General features: G+C 36.8%; 1 protein-coding gene across 4 annotated transcripts in view; it reads right to left on the bottom strand.

Moving 5' to 3' along the window:
* MXI1 (MAX interactor 1, dimerization protein) overlaps positions 1–21,386 on the bottom strand; it is an 82,653-nt gene that overhangs the window by 43,009 nt on the left and 18,258 nt on the right. For all 4 annotated transcript variants that reach the window (XM_046026892.1, XM_046026890.1, XM_046026894.1 and 1 more), the window contains exon 2: positions 20,667–20,799. In XM_046026892.1, coding sequence (XP_045882848.1) covers positions 20,667–20,764 — 98 coding nt within the window. In that variant the 5' untranslated portion in view covers positions 20,765–20,799. The remainder of the gene's footprint in view (positions 1–20,666; positions 20,800–21,386) is intronic.

Genomic DNA, 21,386 nt, shown 5'->3' with positions numbered 1-21,386 from the left:
AAAAAGGAGGGTACTTGTGATAAGCACTTGGTGTTCTCTGTAAGTGATGAAGTGATGAATCATTAAATCCTACACCTGAAACTACACTGTATGTGCACTAACTGAAATGTAAATAAAAACTTAGAAAAATAAAATAAAATAAACAAGCAGGGCTATGAAGTCCAAAGCAAAATCAGAGAACAACATATAGGTCATGAAGATCTGCGGTGTTAGAGGAAAAAAGTCCTGAGTCTTAACTCTATCACTCACATTAGCTGTGTGACTTGAAACAAATTACTTAACCTCTCTGATTAAGAGTTTCCTCATTTGTAAAATGAATAATAACATGTGGCTTGGCTGGAGAATGAGAGAATGAGGAAAATATGTAAAAGCATCTAACACATAATAAACATTCAGTAAATGTTTTAGTCATTGCAACTACACTTATTATTTTTAACAAAACTAAAAATATACTACCTAAAACAATTAAGTATACTACATGAGGCAATAAATTGATAGATTCTCAATAACACTTGAAATTAGCCTGGAAATAAACAAACAACCAAAATGATGAAAAAAGAAACTGAAAGAAAAGAGAAGTATTTCGGTCATTTAGTCAGCCGTGAAAACAGTACAAGGTTAGGGTATGAGAGAGAGAGAGAGGTGACCAATTACACGTACATGAAGAAAATGATGATCCAAATAGCGCTGACAACAAAGGAGTATCACATACTCAGAAACAAACTTTTTGCTTCTCTGAGCCTATTATGTCCAACCAAAGCCTTCCAATAATATACCATTGCAATATTCAATTATGGTAAGTTCTCTGTAAGGTTGAGATGTTCTAATAATCCATTGGGTTAGCTCACTTTTCTTCTCCAAATAAAATGCACCTCTGAAAGCAAACCCTAATGAATTGTGTGCCTTTCAGACACCCTTACCCTGAATTCTTAACAACTTCCAGGGACGGAGAAAAGACATTTCTATCATTTTATCAGTGAATCACAGGTAATCTTTTTCACAAATAATATCCCTTTAAGAGAGACACGCTAATGAATTCACTATTTGGGAGTCATTATCTCACCCAGATCTGTGGCTTTTCACGGACTACAACACAGCTCTAATACATAAACTTTTAATTCTTTAGGGTGCAGTTTGGTGGCAGTCAATGCAATGAAGCAAGAACTGAAACGGAACAAAACAGTACAGTTCGGCTCAAGAGTAGTGCCGCTGTGGAAGAAAACTAAAGCCCCCATTCCCAGAATTAATATTCTCTTCCAGCAAAAGAAAAGACCTCTCTATCTTTGTTGAGTTAATGAGCAAGCCCCGAATTTGTTAACATTTTTGTTTCACTTACATTGTGAAATGAACGTTGCCCTCCACATGATGAAAATAACACATTCTCTGAAGCTACACACGTATCTTCTAGTTGTATCCTAAAGTTTATATTTCCTCGACATATACTCAAAAGGCAGGAAAAACAGAAAACCTCAGCCACATTAGAGGTGGGGTCTCTGAAGTATATACCTGAAGGGGGCTGATAAGAATAGAGAATTTTTTGCTGCCAGTGGTATAATATAGTATTTAATAAAGTTTGAAAAACACTGTAATAAAAGATCATGCTAATTGCCAATAAAGTAATTCTTCTTTAAATTAAATTTTACTGAAGTATAATTAACATACAGTGTTAAATTAGTTTCAATACAACATAATGATTCAACAATTCTACACATTACTCAGTGCTCACCTGGTAAGTGTCATCACCAAATAATATTATTACAATTTTACTAACTACATTCTCTAGGTCATACTCTTCATCTTCAAGATCTATTTTTTAAAGATTTTATTTATGTATTTGAGAGAGAGAGAAAGAGAGAGAGCATGTCCATGCACACATTCGGGGGTAGGCGCAGAGGGAAAAGCAGACTCCCTGCTGAGCAGGGAGCCCGAAAGGAGCCTTGATCCCAGGACCCCGAGATCATGACCTGAGCCAAGCGCAGACACAACCAACTGAGCCACCCAGGTGCTCCTCATCTTCATAACTTAAAGTTATTACTTAAAGTAATTATTTCAAAAAAATAACTTTGTATATTTATTTCTATCAAAGGCACACATTTCTAAAAACCATTAAAAACAGTAAACCTTGAACACTGCAGGCTTTTAGGAAACCTGTCTTATAAATGTATTGCTTTTTCCTTAAGAATGATAAAAACATAACCACCCCAATAACTAAAGCCACAAAAAAGCAAGTGTCTAAAAAAGATACATAGATACATAAGAATAACTACAATAATAAAATTTCTCTCAAAACTTACATAACAAAACTGAATATATACAATCATTATGACTCAGCATCTCCACTCATTGGCATATACCAAACTAATATATTTTCATCGACGGACATACAAAAGAATACTCATTCTTTTCATACTAGCCAAAAACTGGAAACAAACATCCATCAATAATGGAGTGAATAAACAAACTGTGAAGTACTCATACAATGTGAAACCACACAGCACTGAAAATGGACAACTATTGTGCAAAAACATGGGTGAATCTTCCTAACTTTAATATAATGTTGAATGAAAAAAGGCAGATACACAGAAATATATACAACATAATTCCATTCATACAAAGTGCAAAACTGGCAAAATTAATTTACAGTATCAAAAGCTAGAAAAGTTGGTTACTTTAGGGAAGGGATGACAGTGACTGGAAAGAGTCAAAGGGAAGAATTTCTTTTATTTTTATTTTTTTGAAGGTTTTATTTATTTATTTGACAGAGAGAAAGAACAAAACAAGCAGAGGGAAGGGCAGGAAGAGGGAGAGACAGAAGCAGGCTCCCCGTGGAGCAGGGAGCCGGATGGGGGACTGGACCCCAGGACCCTGGGACCATGACCCAAGAAGGCAGTTGCTTAACTAACTGAGCCACCTGGACATCCCGAGGGAAGAGTTTCTAAGAAGAGTCTGTTATATTTTATTTCTTTACCTTTGTGAAAATTCATCAAGCTGTACACTTAGAATTTGTATTTTTCTGCATGTACATTTTCAATAAACAGGAAAAAAAACTTTTAATTACATATGAACTGAATTCAGTAAAAAAACAATTCCTTTTTTTAAGGCTTTATTTATTTCACAGAGAGAGTGCGTGCACACGCACGTACAAGCAGAGGGATTGGAAGAGGGAGAAGCAGGCTCCCCACTGAGCAGGGAGCCCTATGCGGCTGGATCCCAGGACCCTGGGATCATGACCTGAGCCGAAGGAGACAGACGCTTAACCAACTGAGCCACCCAGGTGCCCCAACAATTCTTATTTCAAATATAGCAAACAACTAATTTAAGCCTCTGATAAATCTTTTGGCTCACTACATAAGCATGCCTAAGTCATTCACTTTGTAAAGCATAATTTTCAATAAGTTTCTAACTATTAAAATTACACAGAGTAGGGGCGCCTGTGTGGCTCAGTGGATTGGGCCGCTGCCTTCGGCTCGGGTCATGATCTCGGGGTCCCGGGATCGAGCCCCGCATGGGGCTCTCTGCTCAGCGGGGAGCCTGCTTCCCTCTCTCTCTGCCTGCCTCTCTGCCTACTTGTTCTCTCCATCTGCCAAATAAATAAATAAAATCTTTAAAAAAATAAAATAAAAAAAATAAAATTACACAGAGTAAGTTCTCTAAGTAAGAACTAAGTCTGTTCTCTCTAAGCACAATGGAATTAAATTAGAAATCAAAAATAGTTAAGATAACTAGAAAAACAGTAATATTTGGAAGGTAAGCCACAAATCAAAAAACAAAATGCAGAGAAATTAGAAAATATTCTGAGTGATAATAAAAACACAACATACCAAATTTGTTGGATGTAGCTAAAGCAATGCTCATACAATAATGTTTAACTTTAAATTCTCCTATTAGAAAAAAAAAAAAAAAAAGCTTAAGAAGCTACAAAAAGGGCGCTTGGGTAGCTCAGTGGGTTAAGCCTCTGCCTTTGGCTCAGGTCATGATCTAAGGGTCCTGGGATTGAGCCTCACATCAGGTTCCCTACTCAGCAGAGAACCTGCTTCTCCCTCTCCCTTTGCTGCTCCCCCTGCTTGTGCTCTCTCACTCTGTGTCAAATAAATAAATAAAATCTTTTTTAAAAAAAGATTTTCTTTATTTGACAGAGAGAGAGATCACAAGTAGGCAGAAAGGCAGGCAGAGAGAGAGGGGGAAGCAGGCTCCCTGCTGAGCAGACAGCCCGATGTAGGGCTCGATCCCTGGACCCTGAGATCATGACCTGAGCTGAAGGCAGCGGCTTAACCCATTGAGCCAGCCAGGTGCCCCAATAAATAAAATCTTTTAAAAAAAGAGAAGAAGCTTCAAAAAGAAGAGCAAATTAAATAAGTCACAGGTTAAAGAACAGATCACAAAGAAATCAGAACATGTCTTCAGAAGGATGATAAAAAAAATGTAAGATACCAAAATTTGTTTGAGGCAGCTAAAGCAGTATTTCAAGAGAAATGTTTAGCTTTAAATCCTTATGCTGGGGGTGGAGTCTAAAATCAATGATCTGAGATTTCACTTTTAGAAGTTAGAAAAAGAAGCAAACTAAACTGAAAGAAGTTGAGCAATGGTTCTCAGCTAGGGCTATTTTGCTCACCAGCAGATATCTGACAATGTCTGTAGACATTTTCTGTTATTACAACGAGAGGATCACTGGCATTTTGTGAGGAGAGGTCAAGGATGCTGCTAAAGACCCCATGATGCTCAAAACAGAATTATCTGGCCAAAATTGTCCATAGTGCTGAGGCTGAGAAACTCTGAAGTAGAGGAAAGAAATAATAAAGCCAAGAAGAGGAATAAATAAAATAAGAAACAGGAAACAAGAGAAAAATCAGTAACACTGACAGTTGACTTTAAAAAAGTCAGTAAAATTGACAAACTTCTAACACTGGTGAAGGAAAAAAAGACAAAAATTACTAATACAAACAAAGAAGTAATATCAGGATGAAAGAGTGTACATCATTATAGATCCTATACACATTACAAGGATAAGAGAATATTACAAACTTTATGCCAATAAATTCAAACAACTTAGATGAAATGGACAAATTTCTTTTTTTTTTTTAAAGATTTTATTTATTTACTTGACAAAGAGAGAGAGATCACAAGTAGGCAGAGAGGCAGGTGGGGGTGGTGGGGGGAAGCAGGCTCCCTGCTAAGCAGAGAGCCTGATGTGGGGCTTGATCCCAGTACCCTGGGATTATGACCTGAGCCGGAGGCAGAGGCTTAACCCACTGAGCCACCCAGACACCCCATGACTGCAATGATTTTTAAATAAAAACTCTGGAATGTGAGGCTCAGGTGACCTTCCTGGTTAGTAAATACATGAACGTGCCAGGAAGGTAATGCATCTTGATTCCACAGTAAAATGACATAGAAGCTCCATGTTCACAACTCTCCCAGACTTTGCCCCATATTTCTCTTCATTTGGCTGGTCCTGATTTCTATTATTTATAATACAATTTGTAATCATAAGTATAGTGCCTTCCTGAGTTCTCTGAGGAGTTCTAGTGAATTCTCAAACCTGAGGGGATTAAGAACCCCGAAATTTGTAGCCAGTTAGTCAGAAGTTAGCCAGCTAGTACAGCTGGCATCTATGGTGAGGACAGTCATGTTGAGAACTGCACCCTTAAATTTGTGCACGGTGCTAACTATGGGTGGTTGGTGTCAGTATCACAAAATGTACCATGACCACAAAGAGTTTATTCTAGGAATGCAAGACTGATTTACGAGTCAACAAAAATACCAATCAATGTAACTGACCGCATTAACAGAATAATTTGAAAAATACAGTATAATCTCAATAAATGCAGCACATTTAACAAAATTCAGCATCTGTTCATGATTAAAAAAAAAACAAAACAAACTCAGTAACTTAGTAAAGAAAGGAATTTCCTGAACCTGTGAAAAGGCATCTACAAAAAATACAACTATCATACTCAATGGTGAAAGAGAATGCAAGTTTTCTCAAGATTAAGAACAAGGAATAATTCACTCTTACCATTGCTCTTCAGCACCATAGTAGAGGCCTCACCAATGAAATAAGGCAGAAAAAAGAAACATCATATACTATGGAAATGAAGAAGTAAAAATATATGTACTGTAAACAACATCATTTATTATCTATTTAAAAAATCCTAAGGAATATACAAATTATTAGAACTAATTTAAGAAATTCAATGGCTATTTATAATAGCATCAAAGATTAACAAATACCTAAGGATAAATTTAACAAATTATATACATTATTCATATTCTGAAAAAATACAAAACATAGCTGAACTATGAAAACATCCAAATAATTGAGTAAATGAAGAGACATACCATGGTCATGAAAATTCAAGATTGTTCAGATGTGTGAAGTGTCTCTAAATTAATCTACAGATTCAATACAATCCCAATCAAGATTCTAATAGGCTTTATTGTAGAAACTGACAAGGAGATTCTATAACATATGTTAAAGTGCAAAAGACCTAGAATAGGCAAAAGAACTTCTGAAAAAGAACCACACTGGAAGACCTACTGATTTCATGACTTATTTAAAAAAAAAGGGGGGGGGGCGCCTGGGTGGCTCCGTGGGTTAAAGCCTCTGCTTTCAGCTCAGGTCGTGATCTTGGGGTCCTGGGATTGAGCCTCGCATCAGGCTCTCTACTCAGCGGGGAGCCTGCTTCCTCCTCTCTCTCTGCCTGCCTCTCTGCCTAGTTGTGACTTCTCTCTGTCAAATAAATAAAATATTAAAAAAAAAAAAAAGATGCCTGGGTGGCTCAATCAGTTTAGGTGTCTGCCTTTGGCTCAGATCATGATCTCTGGGTCCTGGGTCCCGCTTAGCAGGGAGTCTGCTTCTTGCTCTCTATCTGCCCTGCCCCTACTTGTGTGTGTGTGTACTGTCTCTCTTGCTCTTTTGCTCAAATAAATAAAATCTTTAAAAAAAAAAAAAACCCTAAGTAATGAAGACATTGTGGTTTTGGGATAAAAATAAATATTTTGAAAAAAAAAAAAGAAAGGAAAAAAAATTTTGATCAATGGACCAATCATAGACTCACACATATGTGGTCAACTGATTTTTTACAAAAATCCTAAGGAAATTCAACGGAGAAAGTAGAGTCTTTACAAAAAAAAAAAAAAGTATATTTGCCAAAAAATGAACATTAGCCCTCACTTCACATCTTCTACAAAAACTAACTCTAAATGAAACTTAGATCTAAATATGCAACCTAAAACTATAAGACTGCTAGGGGAAAACAAGAGAAAATCTTTGATGATTTTGAATTATACAGAGATTTTTAGGACATTAGAATCACAAATAATAAACGACAAACATTATAAACTGAACTTCATCAAAATATGCAAATTTGGTTCTTCAAAAGACACTGTTAAGAAAATGATAGAGGCAAATCCTAATTAGGAGAATTTGCAAAACACATATGTAATAAAGAACCATATCCAGAATTTACAAATAACTCTTTTTTTTTAAGTCTTTGTATATTTTAGATAAGTCTTTTTTTTTTAGCTGTTATTTATTTATTGGGGTGAGGTGGGGGGCAGAGGAAGAGAGAGGGAATTTCAAGCAGACTCTGTGCTGACTGAGCCCCTTGACACGATCTGAGCTGAAACCAAGAATCTGATACTTGGCGGACTAAGCCATCCCCGTGCCCCCAGAATTTACAAAGAACTCTTTACAGCTCAACAAGAAAACAAACAACTCAAAAGAAAAAAGGTAAAAAATATCATTAGATACTTCCCCAAAGAAGATATATCAATAGCAAATAAGCCCATAGAAAGACGCTCAAGGATCACTAGTTGTAAGGAAAATGCTATCTAAACCACAAGTTATTCTGACACACCCACTAGAAAGGCTAAAATTTAAAAGACTGACAACACCAAGTACCACCCAGGTTGTGGAGTTACTGGAAGTCTCCTACACTGCTAGTCAGAATATAAAATGGTACACAGGGCACCTGGGTGGCTCAGTGGGTTAAGGCCTCTGCCTTTGGCTCGGGTCATGGTTCCCGGGTCCTGGGATCGAGCCCCGCATCGGGCTCTCTGCTCAGCGGGGAGCCTGCTTCCTCCTCTCTCTCTGCCTGCCTCTCTGCCTACTTGTTATCTCCGTCTGTCATATAAATAAATAAAATCTTAAAAAAAAAGAATATAAAATGGTACAGATACTTTTGGGAATGGTTTGACAATTTCTTTATAAATTTTCTATATATTTAACTTTATAAAGTTAAATATATATTTACTATATGACCTAGAAATTTCACTCTTAGGTATTTATCTAAGAAAAATGAAAACATACATCCACAAAAGACCTGTCCATGAAAGTACATGGAATCTTTACTTATAACAGCTAAAAACTATAAGCAACCTGAATCAACTGGTGAATGGATAGACAAACTGTGGTAGATCCATACAATGGATTATTACTCAGCAATATAAAATATTGCTGAGTTATTATTATTATTAAATTATCACTCAGCAATATAAAATCATTACATTAAATTAAATTATTAAAATAAAATTACTAAATTACTCAGCAATATAAAAATATGAACTACTGAAACAGAAAAACATGAATCTCAAAAAACACTATGCTAAGTGAAAAGAGTTCGACACAAAAAGAGTATATACATGATTCCACTTATATGAAACTCTAGAAATGGCAAAACTGCAGTGACAGAAAACGTGTGAGAGATAGAAAACTGACTGGAGAGAGGCACGAAGTAATGTTTTGAGTTGATAAACATGTTCTATATTATAATTTTGCTGGAGGCTGCATGACTGTATATATATGTCAAGTCACTGAATTATACACTAAAAACTGGGGAATTTTATTGTATAGAAATTATATCCAAATAAAACTTATTTTTTAAAGTAATAAAACTCAGGGCGCCTGGTGGCTCAGTGTGTTAAAGCCTCTGCCTTCAGCTCAGGTCATGATCTCAGGGTCCTGGGATTGAGCCCTGCATCAGGCTCTCTGCTCAGCAGGGAGCTTGCTTCCTCCTCTCTCTCTCTCTCTGCCTGCCTCTCTGTCTACTTGTGATCTCTGTCAAATAAATAAATAAAATCTTTAAAAAAATAAAATTTAATTAAAAAAAGTAATAAAACTTATCCAGAAATTGAGGCAATAATCTACTGTACCACAAAGTACTCAGAAAATGACAATAAAATGTTAATTCTTTATTGTGGGAGACTAATAATATAAATTACTACAAAGAACATAATTTAAAAACCTCATTCCTTTGGGAAATATATATATTTATGTGTACTTGAAAAAAATTTTCATTTCCAGCATACAATTAATCTGCTGTTAGTGAAGAGTACAGTCAAGTCTTCATCTTCCATAACAGGAAATCAATAACATAACAGAAAATCAGATAATAAGCAGAATAAGCTTATTTTAAATTTTTTTTAAAAGATTTTATTTATTTGGAGAAAAAGAAATAGAGCAGGGGAGGGGCAGAAGGAGAATTTCAAGCAGACTCTACACTAAGCACAGAGCCTAATATGGGCTTGATCTCATGACCCTGAGATCATGACCTGAGTAGAAATTAAAAGTCAGATGCTTAAGTGACTAAGCCACCCAATGACTCTCAGAATAAGCTTCTTATTTAGAAATAAGTAAGCAGGGGCACCTGGCTGGCTCAGCTGGAAAAGCTTGCAACTCTTGATCTCAGGGTCGGGAGGTCAAGCCCCACGTTAGGTGTAGAGATTACTTAAATAAGTAAAAACTTAGAAAGAAAAGAGAAAAGGAGAAAAAAGGACAAGAAAAGAAGTAAGAAAGCAAACAGCCAATGAACTGCTAAATTACTGAAGTGGTGGCCTCTAGGAAGCAGAAACTGGAAGGGGAGAGATGAAGCAGAGGAATGTTAATCTTCTTTATAAGTCATGTAGTATTAGCAGAGTCTTACAACTACATACATCTACTATTTTTTTTTGAAATGTTAAGAATTTAAAACAAAAAATAACTACTTCACTTTCTATTCATTTTTTTTAATATTTTATTTATTTGACAGAGAGAAATCACAACTAGGCAGAGAGGCAGGCAGAGAGAGAGGAGGAAGCAGGGAGCCTGCTAGAGAGCCCGATGTGGGGCTCGATCCCAGGACCCTGGGATCATGACCTGAGCCGAAGGCAGCGGCTTTAACCCACTGAGCCACCCAGGCGCCCCTTCACTTTCTATTCTTAATAGTGCCAGAAATTAAGAAGCATCTAATACATACAAAAGTTACACATTACTCATGAAATCATCACTTTTTAGGTGAGAGAATAATGTTAAAAACCAGAGAGAATTTTGAAAATTAAAATTATTGCTCTTAAGCATACTTCCAAAAGTTAAAACAGGACAATTAATTTGTGATAACATGTAATATATAACACACAGCAACATTCTAAAAACCTTTAAAAATGCAGAAAGTATCAGTGATTTCCCAAATCTCTTGACTTCCAAATTATAATTTGATATTTTAGGATAGAGTCAGGCATGAAATAAATATTCAGGGGTGCCTGGGTAGCTCAGTGGGTTAAGCCTCTGCCTTCCTCTCAGGTCATGATCTCAGGGTCCTGGGATCAAGCCCTGCATGGGGCTCTCTGCTCAGCAGGGAGCCTGCTTCCCCCCTTCTCTCTGCCTGCCTCTCTGCCTACTTATGATCTCTGTCTGTCAAATAAATAAAAATCTTAAAAAAAAAAAAAGTAGCCTTTTAAATATTCAATAGGTACTTTGGAGGGAAAAGAAATGAACAGTACCATAATTAACAGCATTAATTATATAAATATAAATGCCCATTTTTTTAAAGATCCCAAGTTTTATTGTTAATATGTCCCACTCTTCCCTGTAGTATTAGAAGCAGACGCACACAGATGTTACACATGTATTTCAAAGAATCTTACTGTCTAAGGCAAGTACATCACACAGAAAACGGATTCTCAAAGAAAGTAAGGGAGAGGCTGCCAGGGTAGCTGAATCTCCTTGCTTTGGTAGCTGCAGAACGGAGGGGGTATCTTTTTCCAACCAGCTACACTCCCTACTCCTAACCCCATAATGGTTCATTTCAAGTTCTGAAGGCCTCATTGTCTAATATTCATTATTCCACCTTAGTTCTTTTAAGCATCCATCACACGTTCAAGACTCTTATCTTACTGCAATAAACAGCAACAGGCAATTCTTTTAAACAATTTTACTGAGGTATAACTTGCGTACTATAAAATTCACCCTGGGGCGCATGGGTAGCTCAATGGGTTAAAGCCTCTGTCGTGATCCCGGGGTCCTGGGATCGGGCCAGGCATCGGGCTCTCTGCTCAGCGGGGAGCCTGCTTCCTCATCTCTCTCTGCCTGTCTCTCTGCCTGCCTGTGATCTCTGTCTGTCAAATAAATAAATAAAATCCTTTAAAAAAATAAAATAAAATTCACCCATTTTAAGGATACAGTTCAATGAACTTCAGTAAATTTATACAGTTGCATGACCTTTAACACAACCCAGTTTTAGGAAATTTCCATCACCCCAAAAATTCCTTCATGTGAACACGCAGAATAGGACACCCTCATTTCACAGGACAGTACCTCACACTTGTTACACTCTACCATTAACATCCAAGTTATTGAGCACATTTATGAAAATGGCCAACAATATGAAACACATACTCGTACTTAGTAAGTTAATATTAAATTCCTACTGATACTTAAATGTTCAAAGAATAAAAGAAACACGTTACTCAGCTATTCTAATAATATAGGCTTCAACTTCAATGTTAAAAACACGAACATACCTTTGTCTCCAGTAAGCATATCTGCCACAAATAAACTGACAATGAGAATGATGGTATTAAACACCCCAAGATCAACTTCATACAAAGCAGTCAATTTGTTTTCTATCCAAGCTAGAAGTCTGAATTTTAAATTGTAACTTCTGTGCGTTGACGGTTACCAGCAAAGACTACAGAAAGCAATCCTAGCAGATTCAGTATTAACAAAAATATACTGTCCAGAGTTTTTGTGAAATACGAAGATCACTTTTTTCTGTTGTTCATGTGGAAGATACATACTCCCACACAAGATTATGGTAATCAAAATTAAAAACCTCAAAATTTACATTTCTTCTAATACCAAGACTAACTTACTACATTTTACCCTCTAGTTTCTTATCGTATAAAAAGGTTATTTACAGTTCCTTGAAGAGGATCCTAATTGTCCCTGTCTAATTAATCAAAATAAGAATAAAGGAAAATCAGTTGTTGTATCAAAATATGTTGACTGAGACTAAAATTACACTCTTTGGGCGTCTGGGTGGCTCAGTCAGTTATGTGCCTGCCTTTGGCTCAGGTCCTGATCCCAGGGTCCTAGGATCCAGTCTGGCATCAGTTTCCCTGCCCCATGGATAGCCTGCTTCTCTCTTTGCCTCTGACTCTCTGTTTCTCATGAATAAATAAAGAAAATCTTTAAAAATGAAAAAATAAAATAAAATTATGTCCTTCTATAATTTAAAAATGCCCATTTCAAATGGCTTCAAAGCTCTCATCATGTGGCCTCCACAAATGGTGTTTACATAGTGTTTTCAAAAGACTACCAAAAATACTTCCCATAATAAAGACATTTCCCATAATAAAGGAAATCAATACCACACAGAAATCTTTTTATCTAACATCATAAAGCTAAATAAAAAGAAAATCCACACTTTTCCCCTGAAATGTATGTAGTAACATTAATAACAAAATTGTCTACCAAACCAAATATTATTTTTAAAGATTTTTTATTTATTTGACAGAGATCAAAAGTAGGCAGAGAGGCAGGCAGAGAGAGAGAAGGAAAAGGAGGCTCCCTGACGACCAGAGAGCCGGATGCAGGGCTCGTTCCAGGACCCTGGGACCATGACCTGAGCTGAAGGCAGAGGCTTTAACCCACTGAGCCACCCAGGTGCCCCCCAAATATTTTTTCCTATAAGTAGTTACTTAGATAAAACATAAAGAATTTCACTTATACTAAGGTATGGAATCCCTATGTCTCCTAGAATGCATGTCAAAGTTAATGAGTAAGTATATACTGCGAATCCGCAACATTTCTATAATAACCTACTGTAATTATCTTCTATAAATTTAAATAATTTAATCTGTATACTGTCATCTAACAAATAAAAATAGCCATGTTTATAACATCTTACTGATTTGTATAATTTATCATTTTATTATATACATATTTTTCCAAATGCACCATAAGCTCCTCTATCGTAGGGAGGCATGTTCTGTGTACATTGTATAAGTTCAGTAAATTTGGTTATTAATTACCTTTAAGAAAGCAGTTTCAGTAACTAGTGAAAAAGGAAGCAATTTGCAAAAGTTGAAAAAGCACTGGTGGGAAAGCCTTAAAGCGGCAGATGCAGACAACGCGTTTCAGGCAGAGCAGAAAAGGAGAGTGCTAACACATAAATTTCGGGTTACGGTCACGAAGTCTTACTTTTTAAGTAAAATTCTTACCAAGGGCTATTTGCTGATCCCAGATAAACAAATCCCAGAGATCTGTCTTATTTCCTAGTTCTATTTTTGCAAGTTACCTTGCTTCAGTCCAGTTTCCTCAACAAAAAAGTAAGGAAAATATTTTCATTTTACCTCACAGAACTGTTCTGAAATTCAAATGAGGTAATAATGTACATTAAAGGGCTTTATAGACAAGTAGTACATTAAACGCAAGGTGTTCCTATTTTTATTATTATTGAAGATGGATCCTACCCTTTGACCCAAGAATTCTAATTCTTCATGTTTATCCTAAGGATCCAGGTAGACAAATGCACAAAGCTATCTGCAAAACATGTTCTGAATAGCCCTATTTTGAATGAAAAAAATCTAAAAATAACTTAAATCAATGGGTGACTGGCTTAACAAATTATGGTATACCCATGAAACAGAATATCATGCCATAATTAAAAATGATTTAACAGATGTGTATGAACATGAAAACCTCTTTACCACTGCTTTGTAAGAGGTTCCACTTTTGAGATGCCTTCCTTCATCTATCAAACTCAATCAGGTCCTCCCTGTTATACTCCTCATAGGATCATCTATTTGTCCTACATTAAACTCATCACAGTTTGAAATAATGTATTTATATGTTTACTTGACAACATGTGTTTTCTTCATTAAATGGTAATGAAGATGGCGCACACATACACACACACTCGTATATACATATGCAGGGGGAAGAAAAGCTACCAATATTTTAAAATGTAGAAAGCCAAAATGAAAAATAAAAACAATCTAACAAAAAATAGGTATGCTTATATTAATTACATCAGCACTATCGACCAAAAATGGGATCTGGAAATACATTTTGTCAAATGATGCCATCAAAGCTCTTTGATTAAATTAGTATCTGGAAAACTATCTTTACTTAAGAAGTGACAAAGAATCATGCTATATCCAAAAGAAAGCAATGCGGTTTCCTCTGTAAGCAGAAATCTAGAAGAAAAAGCTTTCTTCAGGTCAACAGTGTCCTCTGGTTAGAATGATGCATATTCTGCTGAAAATCCAGCTTGATATTAAAGCAACCACCACCTATAGCTAAATAAGTATCTCTTACCATCTCTGGGCCACATGAGTTTTAATCATAAAATGAGTGATAATATCTTACCTTCATAAAGCAGAGAACTACACGGAATGAAATCCTGAATTCCCTTTTTATAATTTGTGATCTTCCACATCATGTATTCAATATTCTGGGAAAAGGCCACTAATCAAACAGGAACAGAAGCAGCTGTCCTACTGACTTAACAAGGCATGATCGTCAAGTCTCCTTGAAACATACTTCCATAAGGGAATATGTCCTTTAGAAACTCTGCACAGCAAACTTATGCTTCCATGAAGCAGTTAATGGAAAGTCTGAGTTGTTTAGTGAGATATATAAATAATTCTTAAGAATTTTTCATTTAAACAGTTTTAGGGGAAGACAGAATATCAAAGAAAACATCACACAGGAGGTGTTAATCACTCAACATTTGAAAATACTGAAGAACAGGGGCGTCTGGGTGGCTCAGTGGGTTAAAGCCTCTGCCTTCAGCTCAGGTCATGATCTCAGGGTTCTGGGATAGAGCCCCACATCAGGCTCTCTGCTCAGCAGGGAGCCTGCTTCCTCCTCTCCTTCTCTGCCTGCCCCTCTGCCTACTTGTGATCTCTCTCTCTGTCAAATAAATAAATAAAATCTTTTTAAAAAAATACTGAAGAACAATACTAACATCACAAAAAGTTTAACTGTTACTAATCTCTACTTTTGTCCTGATACTCTAGGAGTTATCTATTCGACAGAGACTCAGAAACTATTTCTTTATATAGAAAATCTGAAAAGCATAGAATAGTAAAGAGAAATTTCACAATAAAAAAAAGGTTTCATTCAACTATTCAGTGAACTAACAGGTATGTATTTAAGAATAAAAACAGGAGATATAACAAATTTCAAATTACTGCTACTGGAAAAAAAATCCTCTACAAAAGACAACCAAAAAGACTTTAAAGCTGAAAATACAACAATACAATCATTCCCTCTAAGACTAAAACATTTCATGATTCTGTATTTTAAGAATAGTTAAACTAAAGCTTTACAAGCAAAAGGAAAAGCTGTTTTCTTTTCTAATGTCCTCAATCCTAGCAAAAGGAATTGAAATGTGGCTGCTCTTGTGAGATTCTTTAATAGCCAAAGGATACCAAATAAAATAAATTTTTCGTGAACTTAAAATCCAAACATAAATTGGTCCTTACTATTACCTTCTACATCACCTTAAAACAAGGCAATTACTACGTGCCATAGGCTCATACCAACATTTATTGCCAATATTTGACAGACTTATGGTTCTGGCAGGGCAGGTAGGTTTTAATATTTTAATTTCATGACTGGATGACAGTGAGTGTTTTTTAAAATTAACTGCAGCATTCTATAGTCTACTATAACATACTTATATACTATAATATACAGTAATACCCATTTAAAAGAACTGGCAGTTAGAGATTTTTATTCTTCAAATACTACATATTATCTTCCTTTCCAAATATATTATCATTAACATTCTTTAGAATACAATGATATCAGGAGCGCCTGGGTGGCTCAGTGGGTTAAAGACTCTGCCTTCTGCTCAGGTCATGATCCCGTAGTCCTGTGATCGAGCCCTGCATGGGGCTCTCTGCTCAGCGGGGAGCCTGCTTCCTCCTCTTTCTCTGCCTGCCTCTCTGCCTATTTGTGATCTCTGTCTGTCATATAAATAAATAGAATCTTTAAAAACAAACAAAAAAAAGAATACAACGTAATCAGTTTGCCAAAGCAGGAGTTGCATAATGTCTCCTTCCATACTTTAATACAGTGATCAGCACAAAAGAGAAATGCAGTTCCACAGAGGGCAATCTAACTGGAATTTGAAAGCCTTCCATTTTTTTTTTTTTTTAAGATTTTTTATTTATTTATTTGAGAGAGAGAGAGATCACAAGTAGGCAGAGAGGCAGGCAGAGAGAGAGAGAGGGAAGCAGGCTCCCCGCCGAGCAGAGAGCCCGACGCGGGACTCGATCCCAGGACCCTGAGATCACGACCCGAGCCGAAGGCAGCGGCTCAACCCACCGAGCCACCCAGGCAACACCTACTATGTACAAGGCATTGTGGTAGATACTGGGGATGAATCCTTAAGCAGAAGAGATTCAACTTCTGCCTTCATGGAGGTTTTAACCCAATGAATGAGACATGAATTTATCAATCAGAGAACTGTATTTCTACAAACTATGATAAACACCATGAAGGAAAAGTAGGGGTGCCATCATGTGGACACCTAATCTACTTTGCCTGATGAGAAAAGGCTTCCCTGAAGAAGTCATGACTGAGTTGAAATAAGAGTGTTATTAGGTAAGGACAACTTACTTGGCAAAGGGGAAAAAACAGAGTATGTGCAAAGACCTTGAAGTAGGAAGAAACACGGTGTATTGAAGGAAGAAAGAAAGCTAGTCAATATAATGCGTCAGAATGGTATATGGGCCAGGAGTAGTTGCATGGATACCAGTTAGGAGGTTATAACAGGTCTCCAGGTGAGAGATAGATGGTATCTCATTAGGAGGGAAGTAATGAAGATAAGGGAAAAGACAGCAGATTCAAGAAATATTTAGGAGGGGGCGCCTGGGTGGCTCAGTGGTTTAAGCCGCTGCCTTCGTCTCCGGTCATGATCTCAGGGTCCTGGGATCAAGTCCCACATCGGGCTCTCTGCTCAGCAGGGAGCCTGCTTCCCTCTCACTCTCTCTGTCTGCCTCTCTGCCTACTTATGATCTCTCTCTGTCAAATAAATAAATAAAATCTTTAAAAAAAAAAAAAAAGAAAGAAATATTTAGGAGGAAAATCAGTGTTACAATGAAGCCAGGCAGAGTAGTGTTAGTAGAATTTTAAAGATAACAGATCTTGAAATTTTTCAGTTGTGAGACCAAACAGTAAAAAACTGGGAATTTGAAACTATGTGATGCTCCTCAATGAGCCAGACAGCAACTGCACCCAGGTTTTCTAATAGCGGTAACATCGTAGGAAGGGTAATTTTTAGGAAATGCCAGAAGGCCATAACCAAGACCACAGTAAATTCAACCAGGTATTTTAAAAATAATTAAATATTACAGGTCCCGCTTCTGAGTTGTCAGTTAGAAGGATACCAAATGATAAAATTACTGGGATTTTCAAGGTACATGCTTGTAATATCACATTATATCACTTATTTTCTCTCCTTTGTACTTTGTGAAAATAAGATTTCTAGACATAATATTAGGAGCTAACATTCAGCATAAACTTAAAAAACAACATTTTATATCAGGAAGATCATATTATACCTGAGAATATTAGGGGGAAAAGCCAACATTATATCTGAAAGATGCTACGACATCAGGGAAACAAATGTCATCTTATGACAAACAAGATATTAACGTCCAAGATGCATACTAGTAACAGCAACTTCCACACAAGTACCTTTCTGATCAGGAAAATAAAACAGATATGCCATAATTTTATTACCTTCCTTGTTTCAGAAGACTAGTAAATGGAAAATTTTTACAAGTCTTCTTTCTTTCTGCTATATGTAACCAATGTAATAAAATTTCTACTAAATCCAGTAATAGACCTCAAGTTAACAGAAGCCCATAAAGTCTCCTTCGAATGGACTAACAACCCCATTTCTCACATATCCCAGCGTTGGAATTTGATCCTTGGCTCCTCTATCCCATGAAGCAGAAGTTTTAACAAACAGTAAGGAAAAATAATTTCTAGTGTTTCACTTTAACATACTAATTCTCATCTATAGGCCCCAGTCTAAACCCACACATGGGTGGACCTTAGTATATTCTAAAATCTGTTTCTTTCTCTCTCTTTTTCTTTCCTTCTTACTACTTATATTCCTATGAAAAATTATCTTCCTTAGTCTTGGATGGTCCAATGTATATGTAATTATTTTCCCATGCGTACTGTAAGAACATGGCATGCCTGTAGTTTTACAAATTTTCTGACATGCTATGCTAAAACATACAGTAATTAGCACTGTGGTCCCACACACAATAGTAGAATCCTAACAGGAACCCTACCATGAAACAGAAACACCACTTAGTCAAAACCCCAAGCTGAGCAAAGTTTAAGTCAACAGATGACAAAGACTTATTAATGACCTATAACGTAACTGGTAAAATCTAGAAATGTATATCTTATTTATGCATCTATAATCCTTGAATTGTTAGTAATTAGATTGCCTCTGCAATGATGGCAGTGGTATACTGAATAACTAATATTGTAACTGATCTCTAGAACTGTCAATAAATCAGTGTCACAGAACTTCAGGGGAGAAAGGGACCTTGGTAAATATGTAGTCCATCCCTTCATTTTATAGATGAGAAGAGGGATGAAGAGAAAATGTAATAAGATCATTTACCTGATTTCTACAAAAGAGGAAATACTCAGTAAATATTTGTAGCATGACAAAACCCAGGTCTGAGTTCCTGATTCTCTCTGCATGTCTCTAAATTTAAAAAAAATTTTTTAAACCTTTTTTAATCTATACATGGATTGAATTTGAATTCTTGAAATATAGATCCTAACAGAAACAGTGAAGAACAAAAAAACTGAAATTTATTTGTATAAATGCTATGTATCATATTACATATTTTCATTCCAAACCTATCATATCATAGAAAAACCCTCTAGACCCACACATAAACATAAACACAGCATAGTAAGGGGTGCCTGGCTCAGTCATTAGGCATCTGCCTTCAGCTCAGGTCATGGTCCCAGCATCCTGTGATCGAGCCCCGCATGGGGCTCCCTAATTGGTGGGAAGCCTGCTTTCCCTCTCCTAGTCCCCCTGCTTGTGTTCCCTCTCACGCTGTCTCTCCTCTCTGTCAAATAAATAAATAAACAAAATCTTTAAATCAATAAATACAGCATATTAAGCTTATAGCTATTTTTATAATTTTAAAAATTAAGTTTAAAAAAACACAGAATAGTCCTACTGAAAAAGCCAAAAAAGGAAACTCACAGCTTTAAAGATGAGTCAAAGAGGGAAGAGTGAATCTTAGTTTCGCCTCAGCACTGTCAAAAATGCAGAGTGGGAAGATCCAACCTTTCAAGCTCTAATTATTATCTATAGGAGCCTCAAGTTTCCTGCATCTATTAGTAAGAGCTCCTATTCCTGCTCTTTTCACAACCTACTTCCCCCAAGTGACTACCTAACTACCTGTCTGGAGTTCCCCATACTCGTCAGGCAACCTTAGTTTCCCAGAGATTGCTGTGTCTCTCCAAAATAAATGCTTACATTCTCTAGACAAAGCTTGAATCAGGAAAAGAGGTCTCATTTAATTCCTCTTATAAATGAAAAAAACAGCATCTGTTGGTTTTAAGGTGGCCTTTTGATAACTTCCTATGAGTTGCATCATTAGAATTCCCTGGCCCTCTGGGGCAAAACACTGAAAAGACAGCCAGGCACTACCAAAAATCTTCAAAAAAAAATGGAAGTCAACTATGTCTGAGTACATCCAGAAAGCATTTCCTAGGGAACCCTTTGGACTGAAAAGTAAGCATTTTCATTCGTTTTCTGTTTTGTTTTTTCTTTAAAATCTCCCTTACCAACTCTGTCTTATCAAATAACAGACACAACTATCATAGCATGGTCTTCCCTTTCACCCTTAAACAACAAATAGACTACACCCACTAACTTCCTACTCCAACCAAACATTTTTATTCCTTTAACAAAACCCTTGATTCTGCTTTATATCCTGCCTGAGCTATTTCTGGCATTTAAAAATTCTTCTTGGATCATCCAAGTTCAAAGCTGGACTAAGATTCCTTTTAGCATGTGGTTGCATGCATGGACACATGTCAGGTTTCACTTCATTGTCCCTCTCAGTCACAGACGTCCCCACTTAATAAACCCAGCAAGAACTCTTTGGTTTTCCTTTGGATTCTACTCCTGCTCTTCCCCGCAAAGTCAGGTTATGATATCTAGACTGTATTAGGTTAAAAGGGCCAAATCTCTAGGGATGGTGGTCAAGGAACTCATTTGACTATTCAGTGTTGCTCCAGACTTGGTGTTAAAGAACTGAGGTCAGTAGGACCTGAACTTTTGCCTGAGTGTGTGCTCCCTCCCTCCAGGTGCCCTTTCTAAACCTCCCCAGCTTGCTACCTGTTGGCAGTGCTGGTGTTGCTGCTCCCGTTGCTGTGTTTCTGTGCTCGGCTCAATCTCCTTGGGGGCTTTGAATGCTGCAGCCGGGGGCTCGGCATGGAGGGGAACGTTGAGGCATAGCCATGTTCACACTCTAAAGAGACAGCAAGAGAAAAAGATATGAGAACAGGAATGTACTCAAATCCATGGATCCACAGATCTGAAGTCCTTGCAGTAACATGTTGCTGAAAACAGCAGAAGAAAAGGAGGCAAAATGTTTCCACTTTCTGGTTGGAAGATAAAATTCTCAGTCCTTGTGAGGACATTTATCCTGTAACATTATATACAGACCCAACCCATCGCCTGAAAGGTGTACAGATACTTCCTCTAAACCAGGTAATCTCTCCACCCTTTCCAAAAATCCTTTTCTCCAAGAATTCTTTTTTTTTTTAAGATTGTATTTATTTATTTATTTATTTATTTATTTATTTATTTGACAGACAGAGATCACAAGTTGGCAGAGAGGCAGACAGAGAGAGAGGAAGGGAAGCAGGCTCCCGGCTGAGCAGAGAGTTTGATGTGGGGCTATATCCCACCACGCTGGAATCATAACCTGAGCAGAAAGCAGAGGCTTTAACCCACTGAGCCTCCCAGGCGCCCCTCTCCAAGAATTCTTAACTGAAACACACTAATTTCTGAGACTAGTTACCATCCACCTCATTTATTTCACCTGCCTCAAAA

Source organism: Meles meles, chromosome 13, assembly GCF_922984935.1.
Source record: "Meles meles chromosome 13, mMelMel3.1 paternal haplotype, whole genome shotgun sequence".
Lineage (NCBI taxonomy): Eukaryota > Metazoa > Chordata > Mammalia > Carnivora > Mustelidae > Meles > Meles meles.
This window is presented reverse-complemented; position numbering and strand designations above follow the sequence as displayed.